Source organism: Coffea arabica, chromosome 1e, assembly GCF_036785885.1.
Source record: "Coffea arabica cultivar ET-39 chromosome 1e, Coffea Arabica ET-39 HiFi, whole genome shotgun sequence".
Lineage (NCBI taxonomy): Eukaryota > Viridiplantae > Streptophyta > Magnoliopsida > Gentianales > Rubiaceae > Coffea > Coffea arabica.
Window position 1 is genome coordinate 11,519,010 of NC_092311.1, and position 22,566 is coordinate 11,541,575.

At 36.7% G+C, this 22,566-nt stretch overlaps 1 protein-coding gene, 1 long non-coding RNA gene and 1 other non-coding gene across 3 annotated transcripts; 2 read left to right on the forward strand and 1 right to left on the reverse strand.

Moving 5' to 3' along the window:
- Positions 1-8,419: 8,419 nt before the first annotated feature.
- On the reverse strand, positions 8,420-12,817 carry LOC140016128 (uncharacterized). The gene is made up of 4 exons (XM_072069370.1): positions 12,185-12,817; positions 10,162-11,989; positions 9,199-9,387; positions 8,420-9,111 (listed from the first exon to the last, which is right to left on the reverse strand). The coding sequence occupies exons 1-4, from the start codon at positions 12,815-12,817 to the stop codon at positions 8,420-8,422; spliced, it is 3,342 nt and encodes a 1,113-aa protein (XP_071925471.1).
- A 199-nt stretch (positions 12,818-13,016) lies between these two features.
- Positions 13,017-13,123, forward strand: LOC113719619 (small nucleolar RNA R71). The gene has a single exon (XR_003454938.2). It is a non-coding gene; the product is annotated as a small nucleolar RNA R71 (small nucleolar RNA).
- Positions 13,124-16,632: 3,509 nt separating this feature from the next.
- Positions 16,633-17,673, forward strand: LOC140008575 (uncharacterized). Its single transcript, XR_011816076.1, has 2 exons — positions 16,633-16,666; positions 17,450-17,673. It is a non-coding gene; the product is annotated as an uncharacterized lncRNA (long non-coding RNA).
- Positions 17,674-22,566: the final 4,893 nt, after the last annotated feature.

A 22,566-nucleotide genomic window follows, 5' to 3' on the forward strand; every position in this document is an offset into this window, starting at 1 on the left:
ATTAGACCTAAATATATGGTTTTATAGCTTCGTTATATTTTTAAAGTGTCTCGTTTCAAAAAATTATTTTCTTAGAAGCTTGTTTAGTGAAAAAGTGAAAACATGTCTGAAAACTTTAGCCAATTAGGAGTACAATAAGCTCAAAAATTTAAGACATATACAATGGTCCTAAAATAGGCAATTTTAGGTTTAAATATTGAAGTGATAGTTAGTGGTAAGATCGTTATAAGAATTTCTCAAAGGTTTCAATTTTTATTGCGCCTAAATTAGAAATACGTGTTTCACGTGCGCACTTAATTGAGGGACTTTGGACAATTATTTTGGGACAATTAAGAATGAATAATATTTATATAAATGTAAGTGTCCTAGAGGTTTAGTGCACTAGTGCAACAAACGTGAGAGAAATCGAACACAAAACGCGCGCGTAGGGCACTAGTTGCAATTAAAATTTTACGTACTTAAAATATTAGACGTCAAGCGTCTTTTGTAGGCAAAGGCATCCAAATCACATTTCATTTCTGCTACTGCAATGGACGGATAGCACAGCCGCAGCTCTTCATCATTTCCTTCTACAAATCTCACAAAAATCACAACCAAACCTCCATAGATTCAACCAAAACTTCACATACTCTTAGCGCTACACTTGGACAACACATTAAGCTGAAAAGGGGAGGAGCTTTCACGGTTTCTTCAGGCTTCAAAAGGACCGAATCTCTGTCTTAAACATCAACTAAGAGTAAGTCTTAATCTAGCCTTCTAACTTTGATTTTTGGAAGTCTAGTATATCTTTTAGCTCTTGATCTCTTATGGATTGTTGTGGATGTTGGAAAATTGCTAAATGTGGGCTCTATGAACTCCCACTTTGGGTTGATGGCTGTGATGATGTTTGATGATGGTTTTATTGCTGAATTAGAGCTTAAGGAAGTAGATTAAAGGTGCATTGTTGCCAGAAACGTTATTGAACTCTTGAAGCAAAAAGTTTCCATTTTACCCCTGATCTGTTCGGTCACTTTAATGCAGAAATTTGAGGATTTAATGGCTTGATAGTGTTGTTTATATGTTGTAGTAGTTGTGTAAAAATTTTCATTGAAAAATACTGAGTTTTGGTGGGTCAAACGAATTTATTTCAAAAACTAGTAATCTGGAAAACGGTTTCGTCGTAACCCAGACCAGTGTTTGTATTTCGTCCATAACTCCGTACTCCGACGTCGAAATCAAGTGCCGTTAGCGGCATTTGAAACTAGACGTTCCCATGTTTCCAACTTTGGGTTGAACTCCCACTTTGGGTTGATGGCTGTGATGATGTTTGATGATGGTTTTATTGCTGAATTAGAGCTTAAGGAAGTAGATTAAAGGTGCATTGTTGCCAGAAACGTTATTGAACTCTTGAAGCAAAAAGTTCCCATTTTACCCCTGCTCTGTTCGGTCACTTTAATGCAGAAATTTGAGGATTTAATGGCTTGATAGTGTTGTTTATATGTTGTAGTAGTTGTGTAAAAATTTTCATTGAAAAATACTGAGTTTTGGTGGGTGTGATGATGTTTGGGTTGATGAACTCCCACTTTGGGTTGATGGCTGTGATGATGTTTGATGATGGTTTTATTGCTGAATTAGAGCTTAAGGAAGTAGATTAAAGGTGCATTGTTGCCAGAAACGTTATTGAACTCTTGAAGCAAAAAGTTCCCATTTTACCCCTGCTCTGTTCGGTCACTTTAATGCAGAAATTTGAGGATTTAATGGCTTGATAGTGTTGTTTATATGTTGTAGTAGTTGTGTAAAAATTTTCATTGAAAAATACTGAGTTTTGGTGGGTCAAACGAATTTATTTCAAAAACTAGTAATCTGGAAAACGGTTTCGTCGTAACCCAGACCAGTGTTTGTATTTCGTCCATAACTCCGTACTCCGACGTCGAAATCAAGTGCCGTTAGCGGCATTTGAAACTAGACGTTCCCATGTTTCCAACGGTGTATAATACACATTCTGGTTTCATGTGTGTGAGCCACACCATTCATCTGAAGTCGGCTGTCCTGTTTCTCCGTTCTGCCGAAATGATTTGATGATGCTGCAACTTTAGGCTTAATTTCGAGCTAGTTGCATGCTGAAACTGACGGGATTTTTACTATCAATGCAAGTTTAATTCCGAATTTACACCCGTTGGACTGCAAGTATACAGGTCGCAATTGTGGTACAAGATGTGTATCGGGTCGATCCCACGAGAAGCAATTTAAACAATTACTAAGCCCTTGTTTTCTCTATTATTTAGACTTATAATTAATTTGAGCAGAGAAAATATAATGTTATAATCTACAAACCTGATCTACAAATCTAGTTTAACAAATGCTAAATGCAAATAGCGAAAATTCACTTAAGGAAGATTCTAGGGATGTAGATTCCACTTATGGCAATAAACAACACAAATTAATGGATTTACTTCTTGCTATTATTCTTGTTTAACCAGAGATTCATTTCCAAAATTACCAAGTCTCATTTTCATGATGAAATGGCCTAGAGCAATATAGATTTCCCTATTTTCATGGTGAAATACTACTACTACTCTGATTTATTTCATGAAATGCTAAATAATCCACCTAAGTGTATCTCTATTTTCATGAACATACAACTCAAGTTCTACTCATGTGTATCCATTGTTATTACCAATCCTCATTGAATAATAACAACTAATAACAAGCTATTGGTGATCAATCAACAACAAGTAATCACAGCTACACAAGTAGACAAGTTAATAAAAGATCTAACAAGTGTACATCACCTTCAATTCATATTATTTAGCCATAAGTTTCATCTACTCCCTAGATATAGAAAATTAGCTACTCATGAATGATTTAACAATCAAACTCACAAGTTTATTAATGCAAAACGTCATGAAGTACAAGTATAAGAAAGGTAAAAGAAAGTTTAGCCAATTGAAGGTAAAACTCTCCAATTCCTGCTATGTTCTTGTACAAGATGGTTACAAGTGAAAAACCAAATGCTTCTCTAAGAACTCTTAACTAGAGAGAAAACTTGTTGCAAGAAGGAAAACTAGCTACGTATGGTAATGCCAGGCTTCTCCCCTGTGTTTCTGCATAAAAGGTGGTAGAAATTCCATTCCTCTCACTTCATAATTTCCTCCACTCAGATTTTGTAAAAAGAAGTCAAAGATATGATGTTTCCTTTTGTCCACACTCATTTGGTCTTCTCTTTTATTGCAGAAGCATGTGCCACCGATTTCTGTCCCTCAAAATAGCTGGAAAAGTTGTGAGAAAGGTAAAGAAAAACGGTTGTGCCACTTGCTGAAGAGAGAGACAGATCCGAGCCACGGATCCGAGGGCTGAAAAAAGAATCCGAGCTCGGATTAGAGGATTCGAGGACTTTCCATGATAGATCCGAGGTCGGATCGTCCTGACCTCGGATACACTCCGCCAGAAGTACAGACGAGGGGTCGGATCTCTCTTGTACACACGGATCCGAGCTCGGATCCGTGTTGATCAATTTTCCAGTTTTTCACTTCTTCCATTTTTCTACATTTTTGCTCCCAAATTCTTGTGTACTTTGTCCTCTGGATGACCCTGACATTTCTTTCAACTTGTGCATGAATTTCATACATCAATTACCTTCACAATTTCACAAAATTAACGCATTAATCCACTCATTTATCAATTTCTTAACCCTTAAACAATATTTAAGCAATTATCACCAAAAGAGTTCAAATATGGCTTTAATCTTCTCAAAACATACCAAAAATTCATGCCAAATTCGTACAAAATGTACGTTAAATATTCACTTATCAAATTCCCCCACACTTGAATCATTGCTTGTCCTCAAGCACTTTTACACAAAACTTATTTCAATGATTCAATAGATAAAGCAATATACGTACTTTTGTCAAATTTAATTCCTAGAGAATCTAGAAACCAATCATTATGCCATTTCTCAAATTACACTAAATACTCATAATATTCAATTAAAGAAAAATAATTATGCCCTAATTTTAACAAATTCAACTCAATCTCTCATTCTATCCTAATTCTACAAATAAGTAAATCACATAGTCAATTCTATGGCCTTCATCATTCCAACACTCAACAATTTAGAGGGATTTATTCTCATTTCATTTTATTTAAATAGTGAAAACGTCTTTTTACGCGAAAATCAACACTTTTAGGTGAAAATTCCCGGTTACTCGACATTTCACTTATTTAAATTGCTAAGCCTACTCTTAATTCCAATACCTTTTTACGCGAATGTCGACATTTGTAAATGCCAATCCCCGGTTACTCAGTATGTGAATCATTGGAGTAAAATAATAATATTTTTCTTCATTTTTTTTTTAACAATCCGTTTCTTTTTCCCTCTAAATATAAATAAAGGACGAATTTGGCCTTTTCTTTGACTATATCAATCACTTACTTATAAAATTAAGTAAAAATGATAAATATCATTAATCTTGCAAAAATCTAAGCATAATTTTTCTTATTTAACCAAATATACTTTCTAAAATGTAAAAATCTTACTTGCATAATAATTCATTCCAAGCCAAATAAGAATTAAACTTTTCCAAAATACACATAGCATTTTATCCAATGGAAGAATTAAACACTTAAAATTTTAACATTTTGGCCATTTAATTGGAAGAATTGAAATATTGGAAATTATTTTAGAAAAATTTTGACAGAGTTTCCCCATAAAAATAGATGAAACTCCCTGCCAACAACCTCAATTTCACAAAAATTATCCTCAAGACAATATCTCCAAATATAATTCCAACATTTTTAAGCTATAAACAACTAAAATCATGCATTTCAAGACACAATCGCCCATAAGATAAAGTAATCCCTCCCCCACACTTAAAATCTACAATGTCCTCATTGTAGAGGAAGGTAAAAGAACTGAAACTTCCCTCAAATAGGTGGTGATGCCATTTTGAAGCCCTTAATCATCACGATCATCCATTTTCTGTCCAAAATGAGACAACAAGGGTACCAAATACCATAAGTAGCACAAGATGATTCAACTAAAAGAAAAATCTACAAGTGTGTCTTAACAAAAGAAAAGAAAAATAAATAAAGACATAAAAGATCAAATCCGCTAAGTAGCGTCATGGCTGCTCGGAACGAGGGTCTACTGCCTCCTCGGCTCCATGAGGACCCTGTGAGGTACCAATATGGCCCTCCTCCTGATGAGGTGTCGGAGTAGGGGACCGTCGGATATGGAAATGATCCTCGATCGCACGAAAGCAGCGATCATGTCGGTCGAGGCGCTTAGTCATCATCCGCTCCGTCTGGTCAATGCGCTCGACGACTCGCGTCTCCATACAGCAAATAGCATTGAGAAGCTCTTGCCACTTGGAGCGCGGTTGAGGAGGTGGTCGCGGAATCGGAGGAGGAAGAGTCTGCTGTGCCTCCGTCTCTTGAGTTTTCGCTTGTGGTTCAGTGTGAGGCGGAGGCTGAGTGGAAGTCGATGCTTCTCCTGTGTCCCGGACCAAAACAGCTCCAAAATCCGTAGAAATACCCAAGGATTTGAGTATAGAAGCGTTTACTTCCTCGGCCGACCTAGTTACCACCGATCTCTCGGTTCCAAGAGGAACCTTGAGCTTCTCAAAAACGAGGGATAGCAGTCGGGGAAATCCGAAGCAAGTCTCGCCGGCCCTCATGCGAGCTGTGGTCCGCATATAACTGATGATAATGCTGGGTAGAGGAATACCAGTCAACTGCCTACCCAATCCATGTATCATCTTATCCAAAAAATAGAGATCGCTATTTCGGATCTCCCGTTTACCACTCTTTTTCGGCACCACATTGAAGGCAAAAAGATAGAAGATCAGGTGGTAACGATGCTCAAAGGAGTCGGCATATACCGTGAGTTTTTTCGAAGTTCCTCGCTCACGGTACTGACCCTTTAGACGCTCCACGGCTTCTCCCACTTGCCAAGGGTCTCGAGCTTTGAATTCCTTGGTCAGTTTGATATCTTCGCCTTCGTCAATTAGTTGAACGAAGCGTCGCAGTGCCTCTCGATTGAGAACCACTTTCCTGCCTCGAACCCACGAGACAATGAGGTTGCCACTGTGGCTCTGCTTGTTCTCCACATTGGCGTAGAACTCCCGGACCAAGTTGGGGTAGTAGTACTTGGGCAACTGAAGGATGTTCTCCCATCCAAGTCGCTTGAATGCTGTCGAAATGTGGTAGTGCGCATCCACCTCCGGTGCCAAGTGTTTCTCAATGATGATCTCCTTGGCCAGGCCAGCTTCATACCACTCTTGGTTTTCGAGCGATGTAAATCGTGTGGTATCGTAGTCTGGCGGTGGCTCATCACGGCTAGTGGATGCGGTTTTCCGTCGAGACCGAGGTGGTGGCTCAGGCGAAGGAGATTCTTCCTCAGGTGACTCCTCATGCAAAGAAGGTGTATGTTCTTCACTTGACGATGGTGTAGGAGTACGAATACGAGCCCTCCTTGTACGAGCCATAGCACATATAAACAAGATGAGTATTTATTAGAAACGATAGAAACTCTCTCATACATGTTCAATAGGAATTTAAGAAAATTTCGGCAGAGTTTCCCCTTGAAAAAGGGCTAAACTCCCTGCCAAAATGTACCCAAAATTAAACAAATAAACTTCCTAACAATTCTCAAATCCAATTCCCACACTTAGAAAGGATATTAGCAGTGAAGAAATCATTTCATGCATATTAAGTGCAAACAATTTTAAATTATATCCATTTGCAAGAATGAACACTCAAACACTTGAGAATATCTCCAATCCAATTCATAACACTCGTTAACACTTAAGTTAACTACACATAAGTCCCAATTCATCCAAATACTAATTATTTCAAGTAGAAGTGGTTCAATGTGCTTAACTTGATCGGGAACACACACTTTTACCCAATGGGCTATTTCTCTAGTGATAGCATATCATTTTCAATTGGTATAACAGTGATTTATACCTCTCGGAACAAGTTCATATATTCAATGAAAGCAAAATTCAAGAGTATAAATCACTAAAATGCTCAAGCCCAAAAATTGAGAAAAATTCTTAAAAATATCACCAAATCCACAGTTTCTCAAAAATAAGCATGAAGATAGTTGTAATAATCTATTTAAGCACAATGTAGCACAATTGTATCAAGAAATTCCAACAAATATGCATTTATCATAATATTCCCAAAAACTAGAAATATGTAGAATAAGAAATTATGAAATGTCAAAGAAATTCGCAAATTGTTACCTCAAATGTGTAGGTTGATGGTGGAGGATGAAAATGATGCAAAAATGATGAAGAAACAAGCCCACAATCACTCCGAAATGGAAGAAATACAGTGCTGCCCTATTTCTAGTTTTGAAGATCAAACCCCCTCAAATTGATGTTTTTTCAATGAAATAGTTTAGGGTTTATGATCACCAGAGGTTAGGGAAGGTTCTTATTGTGAAAAATTGGGAATTTTATGGATGAAATGGAAGATTGGAGGAAAGGGGATAGGGTTTCGGAGAGAGAGAGAAAAGAAATCTGGAAAATGAGGAACCGAGGCCTCGTTTCCCTTCTTATCGCGCACGGATCCGAGGTCGGATCAGTTCTGGAAGGCCTCGGATCCGACAGGGCCCGGATCAGTCTCAACAGAAACACAGACGAGCCCTCGGATCTATCTCGGTTGAAAAATATCCGAGCTCGGATCTATTGATCCGAGGTCGTATCTGTCTGGGTTTTTTCGGATCCGGGCTCGGATCCATATTTCTCTGCACTTACTGCAGAACCTGCAATTTTTTTAACTTTTTCTCCCTTTTCCGGCCAATTCCAAAACACATATTGGACAAACTTTTTATCAATTCTAACCTCCCACGCACATGCAATATACCTTAAACACAATATCCATCCTCTCAAAACACAACAAACACATATACATTGAAAATCGAGGGGTGAGGTTCTTTGATCATTTTTGCATTTTTACATCAAAATGGCATTTTTGAGCATTAAATACACATCAAATGAATCCATGAACCTTTATAACCATGATATCACCAAAACTCACTTGAAATGCACAATGTATGTATAGGCATAGAAATTTTAAGCACTTCAAATACAATTTGGTAAGAAAAACTCCCTGCCAACATGTTCTTCAAGTGCACCTCCAAGATGGATGATAAAACTCCCGTATCTCCTACAAACAAGTGAAATACATCTAATTAGTCAATTAAATTACACCAAAATGTAAAAAAAACACATAAAAACACACAAATACACTATTATTATTAGGTTGCCTCCCAACAAGCGCTTTTGTTTATAGTCGTTGGCTCGACTTTCCTATAACTTCTTTAATTCTCCATTGCATTTCCTAAGGAGTAATTTACTCCTTTAGGAACATTTTCTCCGGCCAAATAGGGCTTCAATCTTTGTCCATTTACTTTAAATGGAGAACCATTTTCTCATTTTATTTCCACTGCTCCATAAGGAAATACTTGAGTTACTTCAAATGGTCCCGACCACCTTGACTTTAATTTTCCTGGAAATAACCTCAAGCGTGAGTTGAACAAAAGTACATGTTGCCCTACCTGAAATTTTTTAGGAATAATATGCTTGTCATGCCAATATTTGATCTTTTCTTTATAAATTTTGGCATTTTCATATGCATGTAGTCGGTGTTCCTCCAATTCACTTAGCTCAAGTAATCGCTTTTCTCCTGCAAAATTAAAATCCATGTTAATAGATTTAATTGCCCAATAAGCTTTGTGCTCAATCTCCACAGGTAGGTGACAAGCTTTCCCATAGACTAAACGATACGGCGACATCCCTAGGGGTGTCTTAAATGCCGTTCGGTAAGCCCATAGTGTATCATCTAGCTTTGTAGCCCAATCCTTGCGTGATTTATTCACAGTTTTCTCCAAAATGAGCTTTATCTCTCTATTAGCTAACTCTGCTTGTCCATTGGCTTGAGGATGATATGGAAGTGATGTCTTGTGCCTACAACCATATTTAAACAATAAGGAATCCAATTGTCTGTTACAAAAATGTTTCCCTTCATCACTTACTATGGCCTTGGGTATACCAAATCTACTGAAAATATTCTTTTTAAGGGATCTAAGTACAATCTTAGAGTCATTAGTAGGTGAAACGATTGCTTCAACCCATTTAGAAACATAATCCACTGCTACTAAGATGTACTTATTATTAAAAGAACTAGGAAATGGTCCCATAAAATCAATACCCCATACATCAAATAACTCAACTTCCAAGAACGTAGTCAGGGGCATTTCATTTTTTCGAGATATATTTCCAGTTCTTTGGCATGCATCACAATTTTTAACATATTCCCTAGCATCTCGGTACATAGTTGGCCAATAAAATCCTGATTGCCATACCTTTGCCACAGTCTTTGAAGTACTGAAGTGACCACCTGTTTCAAAGTTATGACAATGATATAAAACATTATGTACCTCATCTTCAGGAATACATCTACGTATCATACCATCGGCACAATGTCTGTATAGCAATGGTTCCTCCCAAAAGTAACTTTTGACGTCATGTAAGAATTTCTTCTTTTGATGATAATTAAACCCCTTTTGAATCTCTCCACTGACCAAGTAGTTAGCAAAATCTGCATACCATGGAGAATTTCTAAGTGCTAGGACAAACTCATCCGGAAAATTCTCTTGAATTGGAACCTGATCTTTGATTGGAATATATTCCAAACGTGATAAATGATCTGCAACTAGATTCTCCGAACCCTTTTTGTCTTTTATCTCCACATCAAATTCCTGCAATAAAAGAATCCACCGAATTAGTCTAGGTTTTGCATCCTTCTTATGTAGCAAATATTTAAGAGCTGAATGGTCCGTATATATAATAACTTTAGATCCTACTAAATAAGATCTAAATTTATCTAAAGCAAATATCACTGCCAATAGCTCTTTTTCTGTCGTTGCATAATTGAGTTGTGCCTCATTTAGCAACTTGCTAGCATAGTAAATGACGTGCAATCGTCCTTCTTTCTTTTGTCCCAAAACTGCTCCAACCGCATAGTCACTTGCATCACACATCAATTCAAATGGTAGTGACCAATCGGGTGAAGTTATAATTGGGGCCGAAATCAATTCCTTTTTCAACCTTTCAAATGCAACCAAACAATTGTCATCAAATTGAAAAGTAGTATCTTTACATAATAACTCACATAATGGCTTTACTATTTTAGAAAAATCTTTAATAAAACGTCTATAAAAGCCAGCATGTCCTAAAAAGCTCCTTATCCCCTTGACATTGCTTGGGGGTGGCAATTTTTCTATAACTTCTATTTTGGCTTTATCCACCTCAATTCCCATGGAGGAAATCTTGTGTCCTAAGACAATTCCTTCTTTTACCATAAAATGACATTTCTCCCAATTTAGTACAAGATTTGTTTCCTCGCATATCTGCAAAATCAATTCCAAATTATGAAGACAATGATCAAAAGATGAACCATACACAGAAAAATCATCCATAAATATCTCCATAATTTTCTCAATATAATCAGAAAAAATAGCCATCATGCATCGTTGAAAAGTTGCAGGAGCATTGCATAAACCAAATGGCATTCTTCTAAAAGCAAAAGTGCCATAAGGACATGTAAATGTGGTTTTCTCCTGATCCTCTGGAGCTATAACTATTTGATTATATCCTGAAAAACCATCAAGAAAATAATAAAATTCATATCCAGCTATTCGCTCCAATAATTGATCAAGAAATGGTAGGGGAAAATGATCTTTTCTTGTTACCGTATTTAACTTACGATAATCAATGCACACTCTCCACCCTACCACAAGTCTTGATGGAATCAATTCATCATTTTTACCCACGATTGTAGTTATTCCACCTTTCTTTGGTACCACATGAATTGGACTAATCCAAACACTATCGGAGATAGGAAAGACTATACCTGCATCAAGCCACTTAAGAATTTCATTTCTTACCACCTCTTTCATGTTTGGATTGAGTCTTCTTTGTGTTTCCACCACTGGTTTGCAATTGTCCTCCAATAAAATGCGATGCATGCATATAGAAGGACTTATACCATTAATATCTGAAATTGTCCATCCAATTGCCTTCTTACGCCTTCTTAAAACTCTTAACAACTTTGCACACTGCTCATCATCAAGGTCAGCACTAACAATTACAGGTAAAGTGCTATTTTCTCCAAGAAATTCATACCTTAGATGAGTTGGAAGTGGCTTAAGCTCTAACCTTGGAGGTTCAATTTCTGAAGGTTGTGAAAACCCTTTTCCTTGGCCAAGACTTTCATACAAATTACCCCTTTTATAAGGTGCTTGAAAATCCAAGTACTTGGCCAATTCTTCAATTTCTTCACAAACATCTTCTTGCTTACCTAAACTCATTAAACAATGCTCAAGAGGATCTAAGTCAAGGTTGACTTGACTCATCTCTTGGGTTAGTTTATCAATTGTGCCAATAGAATAAGCATGATCGGTAAAAGAAGGGTATTTTTTCATTTCATTCAAATTAAATTCTACTTCTTCTTCACCTACTTGAAACTTAAGCTTGCCATTTTTTACATCAATAATAGTACCTGCAGTAGCTAAAAATGGTCTACCTAGAATAATTGGCATAGATATATCTTCTTCCATATCTAATACCACAAAATCCACTGGAATGATAAATTTTTGAACTTTTATCAATACATTCTCCAACACTCCCAATGGATATCTAATAGACCGATCCGCTAGTTGCAAAGTAATATTTGTGCGTTTAAGCTCATGCAAACCCAATTGTCTAGCCACCGTTAAAGGTATTAATGATACACTAGCACCAAGATCACACAATGCTTTAGAAAAATCAACGTTAGCTATGGTGCAAGGTATAGAAAAACTCCCTGGATCCTTCAACTTCGGTGGTAGCTTATTTTGAATAATTGCACTACATTCCTCCGTTAATGCTATTGTTTCGCAGTCTTCCAACTTTCTTTTTCTAGTCATGATTTCTTTGAGAAATTTCGCATAAGACGGAATCTGCAAAATAGCATCGGCAAAAGGAATGTTAATGTGCAATTGTTTGAACAGTTTAACAAATTTTTCAAACTCTTTATCAAACTTATTTTGCTTTAATCTTTGTGGAAATGGAATCGCAGGAGGTATTGGAATGGTAGCGGAAGATGATGGTTGATTTTCTCTTGATTCCTCCCGGCTATTTTCTTCCACTATCGCCTCTTGGTTCCTCTGCTTTTCTTCTTGTTTTTCATTCTCATCTTTCTCAACTTCCATCACTGGAGGATCTTCTAATTGCTTACCACTACGAAGAGTAATGGCTTTCACTTGCTCCTTAGGATTGACCTCTGTTTTGCTAGGTAATTCGCCTTGATTTCGATTATTCAATGAACTAGCAATTTGACCAATTTGGACCTCTACATTCCTGTACATTGTAGTGAGTTGGTCCAACCTTCCTTCTACTCGCTCAAATCTGTCTGAAGTAACTTTTGCGAGCTTTTCCACTGCCATCTCCCAACCAGGTTTAGTTTCAGCTTGTTGTTGCCTTGATTGAAATCCCGGTGGATTGGTTGGCCTTGGTTGATTTCCTTGATCTTTCCATCCAAAGTTTGGATGATTTCTCCACCCCGGATTATAAGTATTCGAGTAGGGGTTATTTTGAGCATTACGATTGTAATTATTAACGAATTGTACCTGCTCAGAATCAACACACTCATTAGTATCATGTTCACCTCCACATATAGAACAACACGCTACATGTGCATTAGATGAACTTGGACCAACTCCACCTTGTCTACTTAGCAATTTCATCACATTATTCATTTGAGCACTCAGCATATTGAGACTGTCCATTTCTATCATACCTGCGTGACGTCTCGTATTACCTCTTTCATTGGCCCATTGGTAGTTATTTGCGGCCATTTCTTTTATCAAATTCTGAGCTTCTTGGGGTGATTTACCCATTAAAGCTCCACCTGCGGCTGCATCAATAATAGTTTTAGTGGAGAAAGATAAACCATTATAAAAGGTTTGTATAATCAGCCATTCGGGCAGTCCATGGTGTGGACATTTCCGTAACAACTCTCTAAACCTTTCCCATGCTTCATATAATGATTCTCCTTCCATTTGATTAAAACCAGTGATATCCATTCTTAGCTTAGCAGTCTTACCAGGTGGAAAATACTTATTCAAAAATGCCCTTGATAAATCATCCCATGTGGTAAAAGTGTTAGGAGCATGAGAGTGTAACCACATTTTTACCTTATCTCTTAATGAAAATGGGAACAACCGTAACCTTATAGCATCATCACTAACTCCATTCATTTTAATTGTATCACATATTTCTAAGAATGTAGCTAAGTGTGAGTTAGGATCTTCTACAGCATTACCTCCAAATTGAGATTGTTGAACCATTTGGATAAGTGATGGCTTAATCTCAAAATTGTTAGCATTTACCGTAGGCCTTACTATGCTTGTTTGAGATCCTTGTGTTCCCGGTAGAGCAAAATCTCGTAGAACTCGCCTATTTGCTTCATTTTCAGCCATTTCTTCTTCAAATGGTAGTTCTATCAAAATTTCCTCCATCGGTTGCCAAATCTCTTGTTCCTCTTGCTGTTGTGTGTGCCTCCTTTGTCTACGTAGTGTCCTCTCAATTTCTGGATCGAAAGGTGCGACTTCTCGATACTCCCGGTGCATACACTACAAATAAAAACAAGAGAAATTTTGCAGTTTTAATTCAACAACTTGAATAAAAACAATGAAAATATCTAAATTAATAGAGATGATTAGGCCCTAATATTGCCGCTCCTCGGCAACGGCGCCAAAAACTTGACGGAATTTTTACTATCAATGCAAGTTTAATTCCGAATTTACACCCGTTGGACTGCAAGTATACAGGTCGCAATTGTGGTACAAGATGTGTATCGGGTCGATCCCACGAGGAGCAATTTAAACAATTACTAAGCCCTTGTTTTCTCTATTATTTAGACTTACAATTAATTTGAGCAGAGAAAATATAATGCTATAATCTACAAATCTAGTTTAACAAATGCTAAATGCAAATAGCGAAAATTCACTTAAGGAAGATTCTAGGGATGTAGATTCCACTTATGGCAATAAACAACACAAATTAATGGATTTACTTCTTGCTATTATTCTTGTTTAACCAGAGATTCATTTCCAAAATTACCAAGTCTCATTTTCATGATGAAATGGCCTAGAGCAATATAGATTTCCCTATTTTCATGGTGAAATACTACTACTACTCTGATTTATTTCATGAAATGCTAAATAATCCACCTAAGTGTATCTCTATTTTCATGAACATACAACTCAAGTTCTACTCATGTGTATCCATTGTTATTACCAATCCTCATTGAATAATAACAACTAATAACAAGCTATTGGTGATCAATCAACAACAAGTAATCACAGCTACACAAGTAGACAAGTTAATAAAAGATCTAACAAGTGTACATCACCTTCAATTCATATTATTTAGCCATAAGTTTCATCTACTCCCTAGATATAGAAAATTAGCTACTCATGAATGATTTAACAATCAAACTCACAAGTTTATTAATGCAAAACGTCATGAAGTACAAGTATAAGAAAGGTAAAAGAAAGCTTAGCCAATTGAAGGTAAAGCTCTCCAATTCCTGCTATGTTCTTGTACAAGATGGTTACAAGTGAAAAACCAAATGCTTCTCTAAGAACTCTTAACTAGAGAGAAAACTTGTTGCAAGAAGGAAAACTAGCTACGTATGGTAATGCCAGGCTTCTCCCCTGTGTTTCTGCATAAAAGGTGGTAGAAATTCAATTCCTCTCACTTCATAATTTCCTCCACTCAGATTTTGTAAAAAGAAGTCAAAGATATGATGTTTCCTTTTGTCCACACTCATTTGGTCTTCTCTTTTATTGCAGAAGCATGTGCCACCGATTTCTGTCCCTCAAAATAGCTGGAAAAGTTGTGAGAAAGGTAAAGAAAAACGGCTGTGCCACTTGCTGAAGAGAGAGACAGATCCGAGCCACAGATCCGAGGGCTGAAAAAAGAATCCGAGCTCGGATTAGAGGATCCGAGGACTTTCCATGATAGATCCGAGGTCGGATCGTCCTGACCTCGGATACACTCCGCCAGAAGTACAGACGAGGGGTCGGATCCCTCTTGTACACACGGATCCGAGCTCGGATCCGTGTTGATCAATTTTCCAGTTTTTCACTTCTTCCTTTTTTCTACATTTTTGCTCCCAATTTCTTGTGTACTTTGTCCTCTGGATGACCCTGACATTTCTTTCAACTTGTGCATGAATTTCATACATCAATTACCTTCACAATTTCACAAAATTAACGCATTAATCCACACATTTATCAATTTCTTAACCCTTAAACAATATTTAAGCAATTATCACCAAAAGAGTTCAAATATGGCTTTAATCTTCTCAAAACATACCAAAAATTCATGCCAAATTCGTACAAAATGTACGTTAAATATTCACTTATCAGAAACTTAAAACGATTTCTTCTGTGAAATCACAGCCCTATGAATGTATTTTCTAACACTATCAACCATGCTCAAATCCGAGTTAAATTGAGTGAGTTATGATCAAAATACGGTGACTGTTTTGTTCTTGAAAGCCTTGGATTTGGACAGATTTGACGTGACATTTGTGGTGGTCTTACTAAATGAATTTCTTGATGCTAAACACCTACCAAATGTACCATGAATGTTTCTTAAACTTTCTTTTCACATATGAACCATGATTGGAGGATTTTCTTAGCCAAACGATTGGATTTGGGAAGAAAAGGATTAAGGGCAGATTGCCTTGAGAATTTTTTCAAACTTTGGTTGATTGGTTAACCACCTTTCCGAAAGGTATTTTTCCACGAAATTTGATAGAGAGATACCCTTCATATAGGAGTATTATACTGCAAAATTTGGTATCAATCCAAGTCCGTTTCGACACTTAACTAAAGGTCCAAAGTCGGAACCAAATCTGGAAATTTGTTAACAGTCTTGAAATTTACCCAACTTTGAGCTACTATATCTTGGTGCTCGAAACTCCGATTCTCGATCCGCTTATTCTGACCTAAACCTTACTTGCACCTCTAATTGAGCTACAAATTTCAAGGGCTGGTTTGCAACGAGTGAATTCTGCTGAATTTTCAAAGTTAGCGAAAAACCAACCCCGGCTCAATCCTGGGTGATTTGGAACAGCAACTTTAAGCTCATTTTTGAACACCTTCCACTTAGATACATGGAAAAGTGTCTTCTAAGAACTTTTAGTACTTTAGAAGAGGTTTCCAACGGTACCAAGTTTTCCAATTTTCGACATGTGAAATCTGAGATACGATTTTTTTCAAAATATCGTATCAAAACTGAAATTTTCTGAATTTCAAGGAATTGGAGTTTTTCAAGTATTCCTTATTCCTTCGATAATACTTGAACGTTTATGCTTGATTTCCAAGATAACAAAACTCGATTACTCTTGTACATTAAGAAACTCCACTTGAACCTCGATTTACTAGTAATTGAGGTTCATTTTCATGAAATTTCCCCAGATTGTACTAGTGCACAATCTTCCTTGATAATTGGGATGTGTGAATGATAATTCACTATTAAATGCTCAGGCGCTCAAGAGGACCTTCTAGAGGATCTCACGGGAGACGCCTAAACCATCATTTGAACTCGCTACTTGAATCACTGTGAGTGTCAAGTGCATGAACTTGTTGTTAAGTGGTTATCTGTTTCTTATCCGTTATGTAAATTTGAAATTTTGAGACGAGGGTGTACTTTATCGCACTCGTTCTCTTTCAAATAAAATTATATTCGAATTTTGCTGTGTGAATTCGTATCCAACTTGTACATGGTAATGTGGATGTGATTTGTACTTGTGATTCGTATATGTGATCCGTATTTGTGATTCCTATTTGGAATCGTCGATTTGAGCGTTGCTCATCGACTTATATTCGTATTCGTATTCATATTCGGGGGACGCCCAAAACTCGTTGGCTAACTTTGCGAATCGAGCCAGCATGGGATTGGTCGATAAGCTTAGCAAACCATGAGATATTCGTAGAGCATGATCTATTGGAGAGATCTTGCTCGGCATTACTCGTGCAGTATTGCCATGATATATTCGAGTATTATCAAAAACTTTGATGAGCGGGCCCGGTAAGGGGGTGTAACGGTGACGGGATTCGAAAAAAAGTGGTGTATCTACGGATTTGATACTTATGTGGTTGACGGAGTGTCAACGTGAGATGTGATCAAGATTTCGACTCGACTACGTGGAATTTAGCTCCTGAGAGCTACAGTATCCTTGAATTATTTCTGTTTATTTTTCCTATTCGAAATGTGAATTATTCGAATTTGATAGCCTTACCTACAATGTAATTGTTGTTGCTACTTGGATTATGTGTTTGCATGTGTGTTTTCTTGGCCTCACTGAGTATTGGCTCATCCTATTAGTTTGTTTTCCTTAACAGGTTGGATTGGAAGATTTTGGTAAAGCCGACTAGATTATACTTTTGATTGGAATCGGGGCTGTAAATGTGTAGTCGACTTTTAATGGTTGCATTTTGGAACTTGATGTATCTTTTGTGGACATGATGTAAGATTTAAATATTTAGTTAAGGAAGCGACTTTTCTTTATTTTGACTCGTAGTATTTGGTATGTATCGTTAAGTTCGATTTGATTTGTCTTGAGTCCTGGCGAGAGTTGGGCAGACGTCCCGCGGATACCCTTGGGTTCGCCCTGGGGAGAAGTGGGGGCGTCACAATTATCACCTCAGAGTTTCTTCCTTTGAAATGAAATATGCTAACTTATGAGATTTAAGAGGGAACTATTCACTTTATTTTTCCTTTATTCATTCTTAAAAAGATGAAAGTGTCTTTTAAGGCAAAAATCAATATTTTTAGATAAAGATCCCTAATTACTCCGTAGTTCACTTATTTCTCCTTAATTCCAATACCTTTTTACGCGAAAGTCGACATTTTCAAATGAAAACTCCCAATTACTTAGTACTGGAATTTATTGAAATTTTTTCTTTCTCTTTTTTGTTATTTGTTTTTTTCTTTTGATGAACATGTGACGCCCCCACTTCTCCCTAAGGCGAACCAAAGGGTATCTGCGGAACACCTGCCTAACTCTCGCCAGGACTCAAGTAATTTTCGTTCAAATTTAATGCAAATACTATTCAACAACACTAGATAAGTAAGAAAGTGCGGAAAACTTCCAAACTTAACAATATATATAACGATTATCCAACCCTTTCATCAAGTTCCCAAAATATATAACATCCAAGTACATCAAATACCCAAATCATACATTAGATTCCCAAAAGTACAATCAATAAGAGGTCTAGTCCAAATTGCAATAGAAACCCTAAGCTAGAAGTACACCAAAAGGGGTTTCTCCAAGTTCAGTCCATGTCCCATCCTGTTAAGGAAACCAAATCTACAAGGTGAGCAAAATGCTCGTGAGGCCAAGAACACACATGCAAGCACATTGTTCAAGTAACAATCCCAATTTAACAAATAGAGCAACAATATTGCAATAAATAACAATTCGAGCGGGAAAAGTAAACAGAAACAATTCATGGATATAGTAGCTCTCAGGAGCTAAGTTCCACTCGCTCTGCCGATGTCATTCGTATACCTTTCCGCGATGACACTCCGTCAACCGGGTCGATATTTCCATTCCGTAGATCACCACTTACTTCCCTCCATCCACCGTGCACCTCCCGGGCCCGCAAAACATTTATGAGGTGATACTCCACGAGTATGCCAAGCAAAACCTCTCATTAGGTCGAGCTTCATTATCTCATGGCTCGCCAAGGTTCCCAACCAAGCCCATGTCGGCTCGAATCCAAGGTCGGCCTATGAGTTTGGGCGTCCCCCATTTACATTTGAGAGTCGAGGAGATTCACTCCAACGACGTATGCAGCCATAGCATACCATTTCATTTCATTCAATCATTCAATCATCTCATTTCATTCAATTAAGTCATTCATAATTCATTTAGTACATTTGAATCATGAGTCATTTATTTCAAATAAAAACGAGTGCGGTAAAGTACACACTCGCCTCTATTTTCAAAATCTCCAAACAATCATAACAATTAAATTTGTATCAAGTATTCATACACTTGACACTCACCAATATAAGTAATGAGGAAGAAATGTCCCTCGGAGCATTAGGCATTCACTGTGGGATCCTCTTGAAGGTCCTCGTGTGCGCCTGAGCAAATAATAATAGACTATCATTCACAAACCCCCACTATTAAAGAAGATCGTACCATAGTACAATCATAGAAAGTCTCGTGAAACGAGCCCAAATTATCCTAAATCGAGGCTCTCAAGTGGGGTTTCAAAGTACAGGAGAAATTTAGTTTTCATCGTGGAAATCAAGTATAAAACATTCAAGTAATATCGAAGGAATAAGGAGTACTTGAAAAATTCCATTTCCTTGGAATTCGGAAGATTTCAGTTTTGATACGATACATTAGAAAAATAGTATCTCACGCTTTACAAGTCGAAAATTGGAAAACTTGGTACCGTTGGAAACCTCTTCCAAGATACTAAAAGTTCATAGAATACACTTTTCCATGATTCCAGACGAAAAGTATTCAAAAAATGGCTCAAAGTTGCTGTTTTGAACATGAAGACAGCTTTCGGGGTTGGTTTTTGGCCAAATTTGGAAATTTGGCAAAATTCGTTCATTTCGAACTAGTCTTTGAAATTTGAAAATCTATTAGAGTTGCAATCCAAGTTTAGAATAGAACAAGCAGAATGAGAATTGAGGTTTTGAGCAACAAGATATGGTTGCTCAAAGTTACTCAAAGTTCCTTGTTAAACAAGGGTTTTCTAAAGTCAAGTCATGTATTTTGGAAATTTAGTTAGGCAATGAAACAGCATCGGATTAGCACCACAATTAGCAGTATGATACTACCATATAAGGACTATATCTCTACCAAATTTCATGGATAAATACCTTCAGGAAGGTAGTCAACCAAACAACCAAATTTTCGAAAAATCCTAAGGCAAAACTGCCTTGAGCTTTTTGTTTTCCATTTCCAAACATTCGGTCAAGGGACATCTCAAACATGGTTCATTCCAGTAGAAAATGTCCAAAATGTGTCCAAGGTACATTCGATAGATGATTTACACTAAGAAGCTTCGGATAACAAGTCTCAAACCATAGTTAGTTTCAAATCTGTCCAAAACACTGTTTTCGTTCACAAAGTCAGTTTTGAATTTTGATCATAAATCACTCAATTCAACTCGGAATTGAGTGTGGTTTGTGGCGTTAGAAACAAGACTCATAAGGTTATATTTTCTTAGAAGAAACCATTTTAAAAATCTGTCTATAAATAACTCATACATGAGCATCAAATTGCAGTTCATAATCTGCCTCCCAGTGACAAACGAAACAGGACAGCATTTTTTAAACGAATGGTTTGGCTCGCTCGAGAGGAACCAGAACATACATTTTATATCAAATGAAAGCTGGGAATGTCTAGTTTTCAGTGCCACAAACGGCACTCGATTCTGACATTGGAACTATGAATTATAGCCGAAACAAGATGACTGTCTGGTAGTGACGGGAATCAAGTTCCAGTTTGGCAAATTTTCTAAATCTCAACATGCACTCACCCAAATCACGTAAAATCTTGAGGAAACTTTATACATAACCTATATTACACATTTACATCAGAAACAAGTCAATTGGACTTCAAGAAAGTACACTAAAATGCACGAAAATGGCAAGGCAGAATCGGCACCTTCACATGCAACCCCTCATTTGACTTCCTTTTCACTTTTATCACTTAACTCTACTAAATTAACACTTAATCAACACATTTAACATCCAATCTTATCAAATCAGATCATCAAAGTTATTGTTGGATTTCATAGAGCCCACTCACCAATTTTCTAACAATTTAAAGCTGCCAATGAGAATCCAAGAGCTCATGAGTGTAATCTATTTTCCATAAATCAAGAATTAAGTGGTTGATCATTACTTACTTTCTTAGAGAGCCAAGACAGAAATTTCGGTCACTTTGAGATGGAGAAAACCATGAGAGGCAGCTCCTTTCCTAGCTTATCTTGATCACCAAGTGATTTGAGTGTTGTGTGTAAAATTTGGAGGTAATTTGAGCAAGGAGTTGAGGAGAAAGAGTGGAGGAATTTTCTGGTCTTGTTCTTCGTTTGTTGCTCGGCTGTTTGAGTGTATGTGAGGAAGGAAATTCTGATGTTATTAGCTTCTAAGGTAGGTTTAAAACTTGTGGCTCAAATTTGCTCAAAGTTGTCCGCTAAAATAATGCACGTGCACGTGCGTTTCGTGCTCGATTCCTCTTGAATTTATTGCACTAGTGCACTAAACCTCTAATGCACTTACATTCATATTATTATTATTCACTCTTAATAGTCCCAAAATAATGGTCTAAGGCTCCTGAATTAATCGCGTGCGTAAAACGCGTATTTCCAATTTAAGCGCGATATAGTGAAATTTCTAAGAAGTTCTTATAACGGTAATATAACTAACTAACCTTTGAACACTTATACATAAAAAAATACCTATTTTAGGACTAATGTACAAGTTTCCAATTTTCCAAGTTTATTGTATTCTCGAATCGATTATTGACTCCAATCGCGTATTCACTATTTTTACTTAACGAGCTTCCAAAAATTAAATTTTGCAACAAGTCACTTTAAAAATATAACTAAGCTATAAATCCATATAATTAGGTCTAAAAAGGTTAGAAAATAATATTCAGGGCAATTGGCCAAATAAATAATTAAATGAGTTTGAATTAAGAGTTTAAAATAGATGAATTTTGTGAATCTTCACATGAGTCTTGTATTACTTCCTCAAATTTCCAAAAAATTTGTATCAGCACGTCTTTCGAAAAATTATCGACACGCAAGCGGTATACATTTACTTAGAACTTATTCACCTTTAATTCCTCAATTAACTTTTCTTTATCTACTATTGATCATTTTTAATTCTCCAATATCAATATACTCCCGATCCAAATATAACCTCGAAAACGTGTACTCATTGTTCCGAACTAAACGAATTTTCGAAAATTGAATTTTCCAACAAAACGCTTTAAAATATAAAAGAGGCATTGTTTCATATAAATGGATTTTTAAATGGTCGAAATAAATAATTCAGAGAAAATGAGTAAATAAATATTTAAGTAAAATTGTAATATTCGATAAATAAGAAAATTTTCGAGTCCTCACATCCTCCCCTCCTTAAAAGGAATTTCGTCCTCGAAATTCACACCTAGGACAATGTCATTCTCGTAATGGTTTAGTCTATCAGATCAATCACTAACTTACGCTTTCCAACCCATGCTGCACAATTTCTATTCATTCAACTAGCAATCAAACCTTGATTTTTCCTCATTAGATATTTTAATTCCCAGATCATAGGGCAACATAATCGGACTTATGTCTACCTTACATAGGTAACGTCTTCACTCTTAATGCTACTATTACCGTCACTAATTTCAAATCATGAGTTGGTTATTTTCTCTCGTTATATATTAACTTTTTAGAAACATACACAATCGTTTCATCCTGTATCGTTAGTA